Consider the following 10085-nt stretch of genomic DNA (forward strand, 5'->3'; position numbering starts at 1 on the left):
TTTGTCTCTAGCTATATGGGTTTGTTAGCAGAGAGCTTAGACTATATCGGCAGATGACAACAAATATTTGTGCTGAAATCTGCCATATTTATTACAAAAAATGAGCATGAGGTTTTTCTTTCGCTTTAGTTTCCTTAGTGCACAAGAAAGGCTTTTTCTTTGTACTTAATACTTTAAAAATATCCAGCGTATGCTTTTCTTTGCTTTTATGTTTTGGACCAAGCATAACTTAAATCTTCTCCTACAATTCTGTCAATAAGGTCCTCCTTTTATGGAATGTACCATTTCTTTGTCACGGGGCAATGAAAAACAGTATAAATGCCACTATCAATGATGAAGTTTGAAAAATCACTAATGAATTACACATCGCTCATACGCTCGAAAAGTCACCTGCACAGCAAGAAAGAGAAAACCTACAGAGAGCACCGGTGTGGCGTCGGCCAATTACCCTCCAAAGGTCAAGTTAAAATCTTTTACAACTCCAGAGTGCTAGAGAGGGTCGATTCTGCGTACCTTGATTAGTGAGAGCATTGGAGCTTTTATAGTGGTCGAAGATTGACCTCTCTTCCTTGAAGTAAAAGTCTTTTCCTTATAAGAGCCTCCTTTAACAATTACAAACGTGATGAACAAGACTTTTCCTTACGGAGAAGATCTCCATTAATGCACATATTTTCTAGAATCCTCCTCGCCTTAGAATTCCATTTATACTAGGATCTTGAGATGTCCAAGCATGAGCCGCAAGAGTTCCTTTAACATGAGCTTCTTGTAGATAATTGATTCGGACACTGCATGTGTATTCAACCCATCGGTGTAGAACCCGTCCGTATGAGATCTGTCCAGTATAGGTGATTTTAATGGATCCGTCATATAAGCCGTCAAGTGCATATTTTTCCTCTTCAATCAAGAAAAGACATCAAAGTGGCAACAGGCTGTAGTCTTTCCTCCTGTAGTACACTATCAATTGAGATTAACAAACCTTTAGCTATACAAGAATTTATAATAGCATTGAGTGTGTTAAAACACCGGCACCAAACAACAACAACAATGATAATAATAATAATTAAAAAAAAAAAAAAAAAAAGCTTCATCCAGTATGCACTACTGCAAGCTCAAAATTTTGGGTCACGGAGTAGGGATTCAAACTTCCTTACATCCATGAATAAAGTCATTAGGAAAATAAATTGCAAAATATGATTCAAAAGTTTAATTATCAACTTTAGAGACTTATAGTCATAAATTTAAAATAAATTGCAAAATATGATTCAAAAGTTTAATTATCAACTTTAGAGACTTATAGTCATAAATTTAGTTATTTAATTATTTTATCTCCTCACTTTACAAAACATATTTTATTTTAACTTTCAACGCAATAAAATAATATATTAAACAATTTATTTATATATTATTATTTTATTCGTTCTTCACTGTCTTCAAGCACTCACGGCAACATCACCACCACAACCGCAAATACAAACACAAACCCAGCAACCCCACATCAGTCAAAAACCCAGCAACCCCACAGCATGACCCAAACCCACAACACAAAAACAAACCCAACAATCCCAAATCAACCAAAAACTACACAAACCCCACGGATGACCCACCCACGAACCGGATCACCCACAGCGGCATGACCCACGAACCCGATGACCCACCACACCCACGGCATGACCATGAAGCCGATGACCCACTACACCCACAACCAAACGGCAAAAGAAGAGACCCTCACACATCAGAGAAAATTTTGAGAAGAAAGAGAAAAAATTTTGAGAAGAAGAGAGGTGGAAAAATGAGATAGCAGAGGAAGATTGAGAGACGCAATCGAGGGACGGAGAAGAAAGTGAAGAGAAAATAAAAGAAATTATTAAAATATTCCTACTAGCGTGAATGCAAGATAAAATGATATATATATATATATATATTTTTTTTTTTACCTGTGCACAGACATTTCTGGCTTTTTACACAGCCAGAAATGACTGTTTTTTTTTTTTTACCGTCATTTCTGGCTGTGTAAAAATGTATTTAAGAAGCGAAATTTTTTTACTTTAACTCAACCAATCTCAACTTTGTTGTTGGTAAATAATAGTATGATTTTTTAGCACAACCAATAATAATGCTTCTCGAAAACGCATCAGTGTGTCTTTTTTTTTTTTGCCAAATCAATAGACTTTGATTACTATTTAAATGGGAATTTTTTTTTTTTTTCAAATTTCACTATCCCAGCTGGAACTAGATTTGGCTGCTGCCAATGAGGTAAATAACTGGTCGTTAAGATAATGATCCCATCAACTCTTAGAGCTTTCAATTTACTGAGAGCCTCCCTGATAGCTTGCAAAATTGCAGAATAGACATAGTAGAGCTATTTCTCATTGTCCAGGTGAACAAAATTTACAAATGTTTAGACTCTAGCCAAAAGACTATGGATAATATAAAGTTCTTCAATGCCATCCAACAAAGCGTTTGTAGTCCAACGGTTAGGATAATTGCCTTCCAAGCAATAGACCCGGGTTCGACTCCCGGCAAACGCAATTCCTTTTAGGAACAACGGTACTTGAAATCAAGTTTTACTTTTTCAGAATATATAAGAGCATTTTATTCACATAACAATTATTACAATTGAACACCTATCCATTTTATTCACAAAACAATTATTACAATTATTTCAATATTTTTAGATGCAATTCACACTTCTTTTACACAGACACCAACAAAAACCCACATATTGATTCCTTGTTTATTTAAGCAATTTTGACAGAATTTTAAGATCATTCTATTCACAAAACAATTATTACAATTGAATATCCATTTCAATGTTTTTAGATGCAATTCACACTTCTTTTCACAGACACACAAAAAAGAAAAAAAAAATACTCACACATTGATTCCTTGTTTATTTAAGGTGTATTTGATAGCTTAAAAAGTTTTAAGAACATTTTATTCACAAAACCATTATTACAATTGAACACCTATTTCAATATTTTTAGATGCAATCCGCACTTCTTTTACACACAGGCACAGACAAAAAGTCATACATTGATTTCTTGTTTATTTAAGGCATTTGATATCTTAAAAGTTAAAACTGGTCGCTTAATTAACCGGAGATCTCAATGGGCTTGACAATCATGTTCTACTTTTCAAAATGAGACCATTTTATTCACAAAACAATTATTACAACAATTGAACACCCACTTCAATTGTTTTACAAGCAATTCACACTGCTCTTACACACCAAAGACACAAACAAAAACACACATCATAATTCCTTGTTTATTTGCGGCATTTAGTAGCTTTTAAAGTTAAAAAACTGGTCGCTTAGTTAACCAGAAATCTCAATGGGCTTGACCTCAGGCTTCTTTTCCTCCACCTTAGGCACAGTCACAGTGAGCACCCCATTCTCCATGCTAGCCTTAACCTCATCTATCTTTGCATTTTGAGGCAACCTAAACCTCCTCAAGAACTTGCCACTGCTCCTCTCAACACGGTGCCACTTCTCATTCTTCTCCTCTTGCTCTTTGCTCCTCTCCCCACTAATCTGAAGAACTCTACCTTCCTCAACCTCAACCTTCACCTCCTCTTTCTTCAGCCCCGGAAGGTCGGCTTTGAAAACATGAGCCTCTGGGGTCTCCTTCCAGTCAATCCGCACGTTGGAAAACGAAGAGGTTTCACGCACCGAGGTGAAAAGCCCATCAAAAGGGTCCCATATGTCGAGGGAAAATGGGTCGAACACGTTGGTTCGTCGGCCTCCAAAGATGCTAGGAATGAGAGACATCTTGGTTGGAATACTTTGAAAACAATAACTCAAACACAGAGTGCGCTTGAAAGAGAAACAAATGAGAGCTTTTAGAGTTTCGTCTTTTCCACGATGAGTTTGAGAGTTTATGAGCTCCCTATTATATAGATATGGGTGGAGGATTCTGGGTTGTGTTAAGAAGAGACTAGAAAGGCCAATAGGAGACTAAAGACCAATAGGAAAAGTGGATTCTGGCACCTTTATGGCTGTTCTATAGCAAGTTATTATTGAATCCTAAAGTATATTATTATATTATTAAATATTCTAAATGAATAGTCTGCTTTTTCTATAACATTCTACCACCTTCATCTGCAATTCTGCATCATCTTTCATTTATTAGCATTTAATCATTTATTTATTAGTTTTTTTTTTTTTTAGACCACCCTATTTCTCATATGGGTGGCGTTCATTACTTGCACTTTGTTATGCATATTCAAACTGCACATAAATTGTAATTTAAAATCACAGTGTTAACAGAGTTTGTGAACTAGTTTTTACTTCTCTCATAAATCGTTGAAATGATTAATTGTGATCGTTGAAATGATTAATTGTGATTGATAGATAATAACTTTCAAATGGATTCACAATTTTTTTTTTCTCCACCATTCTTAACCAAAAATATTAAAATTGTGACAAAAATTATATCAATAAACTTTCTCCTTATTTATAGAGATGCATGAGTTTCCATAACTAACAGTGATGAGTAAAATTATAGCACGCAAGGATTTAGCCCGTCGCCTTGATCATAGAATGGGTTCTACGGCTTAAACTGACGGGGTAAACAATGAGAGAAGCTGAAGACCCAAAAGACTAACGGATAGAGACTTGGCAGGAAGAAAGTCAGCTCGCTCAGGAGGTAGCATCATCAAGAAGCTGATGCCGTTATGGATGGAGGGATAAGGAAAGCTGATGGTCCTGGTACTGACGGTCTTAGTAGAACCTTAGCTTGACCACCACGCATGAGTATATAAGGAAATGGCTTGCATTCCACGCTTAATGTTAGTGTCCAATAAGGAAAAGATTCTGTAATATACACTCATTAGGATTCCTATAAGGAAAGGACCTCTAGCCCAAGGAAGAGATGGTCAACCTTCTACTATTATAAAAGCCCCAATACCCTCACAAATCAAGGTACGCATAATTTTGCCCTCTCTAGCACTCTAGAATTGTAAAAAGTTCTAAGTTGACATTCGGAGAGTATTTGGCCGGCACCACACCAGTGCTCTCTGTTAGGTCTTCTCTTTTCTTTGTGCAGGTGGCGTTTCGAGTGTGCGAGTATTGTGTGGCTCATTGGTGATATTTTCAACATCATCAAACAGAATGTTTAGTTAGTGAAATTTAATATGCTCTAAACATGTATAATCATGATAATGTGATTTTTTTTTTTTTTTTGATAATCTGACAATGTGATGTTTGGAAACCTAAGGACATGGAAATCTAAGTATGTCAATGTTAGAATTGATTAGAAATTTGATAATATTTTAAAGAATGTGAGATGTTTTTCTTTTGTTTATTCTAACGAATTGTGTAGGAATTCTTTTTTCTTCCAAGATATCATTAGGTCTATCAATATAATGTTAAGCGTATTTAAGTGTAGTAGATTAGGTTATTTAATTAAATTCAAATACATTTTTTTTTGAGAGAGAGAAATTCAAATACATAGGTGCATTGAATTTAATTGTCTTTAAAAAAAAAATAACACTACATGTGTTATATAGATTGAGCTTCTTCTTTAATATATTACTAGGTCATAATTTGTGCTTATGTGTGGAAACATTAATCAACAGTGACAATTGACATTCTCAAAAAAAAAAAAAAAACAGTGACAATTGAGGTGGTTTTACGTACGTGAGTGAGGTGATCCTCTCAACTTTAGAACTAAATATTATGAATATGTCACTTGGCAAAAAAATTAAGAAATTAAATTAAACAAATGGAGCAAAATTAAGTAATAATTAAAAACTAATTTAGATTTTAATTGTACTTTGACTTTAATATAGTAATAGATATGATTATTTGCACTAAACACTTTAGATTTTACATAATCCTAAACGATTAACCCGAACGGGCCGAACCAAAATATTTCCAAGGGTTTTCCATTGTGCACCTGAAAATAACGAAAAATCTAGAGAATTGTGGCCCAAACTGATAGAAATTTGGGCCTGGGAATGAAAGCCTTTAAGTCGTGTAAAGAAAACTTGAATTAAATTGGTCCGATATCTTTAGAAGCGGCCGAGGTGTTGAATTAGCTTGGACCCGATAATTGAATTGTAGGAGCTGCTAATGGGTCTCTGAAAATTTTATAGAAAGTAGAAGGGTGTTTGTCAAATGTCAGCCACATAATCAATACAAAATTAATAATTTTAGTTTATATGTAATTTTTCTAAACCATATGATAATCATGTTATTCTCATTTTTTATGGGAACATACACAAACTTTTTTTTTTTTTTTTTTGAGAAAGAAACATACACAAACTTAATATGAATTTAAAATATGACAAATTAAGAAGAATAATCCCTGTCATGAGTCTTGTGGCTTTAGTCACCTCATGATAGAAAATCTGTTTGATTTCCCCTACTTAAAAAAAAAACCTTCCACATACATTTTATGACAATCCTTTCTTTTCTTTTTTTGAGGGGGATGACCGTCCTTTCTTGTATACTCCTTGTGTTCCCCATTGGCATTTTTAATAAAAATATTATCTATATAATAAAAAAGAACCACTTTCATTAAAAAGTTTGAGAAAAACGTGTGTATATATAATTATATATTTATAGATAACCAAAAAAGACATATAATTAAAAGCCAAGTATACTATTTATGGTTAGTCCAATTCTATAGTTTGCCAAATTGATTGTCTTTTTTTTTTCTTCTTTCTTTTTTTCTTTTTTTGAGAGTGGCCAAATTGATTGCCGGTTGCACACTAACTTGCCGAATAATGCTTGAACGTGTTGTTTCTTAAAGTATTCTTTTGTCTATGCTTTTCTAGTTCTAGACCTCTAAAAACCTGAGAACGGTGAGAAGCTATTTTCAATTGCAATGGAGAAAGATGATGAAATTGTTTTTTTTTTTTTTTTTTTTTGATAAGGATGATGAAATTGTTGAAAAACGATTTAACCTGTTGGATATCTAAATGATTCTTATTTGTAAAATTTAACAACAAACTAGAATCCAGATTGAATTTAGCAAGTTAGAAATATCTCAACTTGCTACTCAATTTGATATTCTAAACTATCTATCTAATCCACCCAATCTAACCTGCCTCACTTAGGGGATTTGCATGAATTGGATTTGGGTCGCAAATAGATTGGCCAGTCATGCAGTTTTTTTTGCAAAGCCCTAAGTATTCTCACATCAATTGTCACCTTTTTCTTTTTTTTTTCTTTTTTGGATGTATCTAAAAATGACAAACCATTTCATAGGAAATATGTAATAAACTTTAAAAGATGAATTATGTCAATGTCCCCCGAACATCTGTTCCAACCACCACCTAAAATGAGTAAAACCCATCTTTATCGATGTTCCTATTATTCTGTGGCTCTTGATATCTCTCTTTCATTTTTCTTTCCTACTACAAACGTAAACTATTTCTTGAAGAAGCTATCTTGAAAATATCTCAAAGGAAAATTTGACAACTTAACCGACTCCAATGAGTCCAATCACCCAAGCTCACCTCTTATTACAATCTAGAAAAGGAAAAATCAGATCTATATAGTATATATTCCACGTTGTTAGTGGACCTGCTGAATGTTAATACTTGGTTGTGACTTGTGATGGGTAATTACACCATTTACAAAAATACCCCGCTTGATAGATAGTATTGCTTTTACCTATCTGTTTAGTTTCTTTTAACTTTTATATATTACTTTTTAGAATCTTTATTTTTGTTTTTTATATTTTAAAGTATAAGTATACTTTAATATGCTTTTAACAAAAAGTTAAATAAGTTGATGTCAAACCCCAACATAATGTTGTTTCCTACGGAGAATTAATAATGAAATGGTATTAGGATAAGGTTGAAATGGTATTTAGATAAGGCATAACTCTTGAAATAAGAATATATGTTTATAACAGATATGTCTCTTCCCAATGGGTATATGCTTGCCAATAAATAACTCATGACATTCGTTCGGACAATATATAATTTTTCTCTCTGCAGACTCTTCTGGCCTGTAGTCTGTGATCACCATCCGTCATCTACATGAGGGACCAACAATAATATTAGAGCCATGTTCTTGATGCAATTTCCTTAAACGAGATTGTATCAATTAAGGCATTCATTTGAACAAAACATAATTTTTTTCTCTGCAAACTCTGATCTATAATCTGTGATCACCACTCTAATATGACCACCTTCCGCATTAGGTATCAACACTGAGAACATTAATTAGACAAAGTAGAGTCAATTCGGAAAACAATCATAATGTTTGTTACAATTTTCAGAGATGACAAGTTTTTATTGTTTCTTTGGGAGGAGAATATAGTCGATATAAAAACTTTAAAAAAAAAAAAAAAAAAATCCAACTTGCCCACCACAAATATTTTGATTTTTGGTCTTAATTACATGGCTAATGACCCAACTATAAAGTTACAAGTTTCTCATTAAAAACAAAAAACAAAAAAAAAAACAAAAAAACTATAAAGCTGCAACTTGAATGTGATATGTGAGACACGAAATTAGTAGGTAATTAGTAAATAAAAAATTTATCGTAGGCCTAAAGCTCTTGACTCTTGTAGTAGTTGATTATAGATGTCTCATCCAACAATTCTAGCCAACATATATAAGGAGTATTCAGGGTGGTGAATAAACTGTGCAGATGCCTTCCCTAATTTAGGGTTGTAATCAAGGCGAAGACTTTGCCATGTTCTCAGCTCTTGGGTCGACCTCCTCCTATGCTACGAAGCCTATTTGTATTTTCTGAAGACTTTAGTGTTTGAGATGTAATGCATAAATTCAAGGCATCATCAAAGGCTTTTATTTTTTTTTTTTTTTAATCATCATCAACTGTGTTTTTTTTATCGTATTTTGGTGAATGAAAAGTAAGTTAGATTTGACACTAATAAAAAATAAAAATGCTTAATAAGAAATTAAACAAATATAATTTATAAATTAAAAGGTAGCTTACAATACCTTAGAGCAAGTTTGGTACATTTAAAAGAAATTATGTTTAGAATGGTAATTTTCATTATTATAAATAAAATGTGTTGTAATGGAATAACTAAATCTATTCATAGATTTGGTTATAAGTTTTTTTTTGGTCGAAAATTTAGTCGTAAGTTATAAAATTATAATAAAACTCAAGGTCTGTATTTAAGAAAAATATTGCTTATATAATTATATTTTCTAAAAATATATATTTTTAAAATTTGATAGAGTTGTTTTTTTTTTTTTAGAATCAAATTTGAGAGAAATGAGTTATTTTTTATGATTTTTTATTTTTATAATTGTTCTATGCACATTGAAAGTTTGTATATTTGAAAAATATATATTATATTTAGAAATTATTAGACAATTTTAGAGATGAATAATTATTACTTGTAACAAATATGCAACCAAATAATTGGATAGCGTAAGTTTCAATTAGTTCAATTAGTAAAATTTTTAGTAGTTGAATAAGAGATCTGAAATTTAATCTTTACCTATAAAAAAAATTTATTAGTATTTTAATCTCATAATAATGAATAAAATCGTCAAAAGTAGACCCTTTAAATTGAAAAAAAAAAATCAGATAACTATTTTACATTCTTTAGCAATTCGATTACATAGCTTACTACAACAGTACTAAAGATGCCCTTAGGTTCTTTACTTTTGGTATAATGTTAACGTAGGACGATTCCCCACTTTATACTTTACAGTAGCAAGTAAAGTATATTTTGTCTATAACCCCAAGTAACCATCGGTAGCTTCATAAAAAATAAAGTAACCATCGGTATCAATATATAAACTTGGCTGTGTTTGAAGCTGACCCCACCTGTGCAATAAATGTAAATCTGCAAAAAGTCAATACAAATTAACAGGTGTGACTGTAGGGTCCTTCTTTTCTTATTCTTTTTCCTTTGTTTTGGGAGGTCTTTGTGAATTAGTCTAAAGCAATGAAAAAGTATACTGTGTTTTGATAATATTAACCTAATATTTATTTTGATATTTTTTACTTAATAAATGAGTAACATTTATTTTAAAGAATCACATCAGATTACTCTAATTAAAATATTTGTTTTGATATTTTTTACTTAATAAATGAGTGATACATGTTTTCAAAAACTACAAATACTGAGTTAGTATTACCGAAATAC

The 10085-nt window shown here is 32.2% G+C and overlaps 1 protein-coding gene and 1 non-coding gene across 2 annotated transcripts; one reads left to right on the forward strand and one right to left on the reverse strand.

Annotated features, from left to right (window-relative positions):
- Positions 1–2456: 2456 nt before the first annotated feature.
- On the forward strand, positions 2457–2528 carry TRNAG-UCC (transfer RNA glycine (anticodon UCC)). The gene has a single exon. It is a non-coding gene; the product is annotated as a tRNA-Gly (tRNA).
- A 597-nt stretch (positions 2529–3125) lies between these two features.
- LOC111993372 (18.1 kDa class I heat shock protein) lies at positions 3126–3978 on the reverse strand. Its single transcript, XM_024025211.2, has one exon. The coding sequence runs from the start codon at positions 3767–3769 to the stop codon at positions 3317–3319; it is 453 nt and encodes a 150-aa protein (XP_023880979.1). The 5' UTR covers positions 3770–3978; the 3' UTR covers positions 3126–3316.
- Between the last annotated feature and the right edge of the window lie 6107 nt (positions 3979–10085).

Source organism: Quercus suber, unplaced genomic scaffold (assembly GCF_002906115.3).
Source record: "Quercus suber isolate HL8 unplaced genomic scaffold, Cork oak 2.0 scaffold_1137, whole genome shotgun sequence".
Taxonomy (NCBI): Eukaryota; Viridiplantae; Streptophyta; class Magnoliopsida; order Fagales; family Fagaceae; genus Quercus; species Quercus suber.

Excerpts from the sequence above, each read along its gene's own strand:
- LOC111993372 (XM_024025211.2), bottom strand. The coding sequence starts at position 3,769 with ATGTCTCTCATTCCTAGCATCTTTGGAGGCCGACGAACCAACGTGTTC.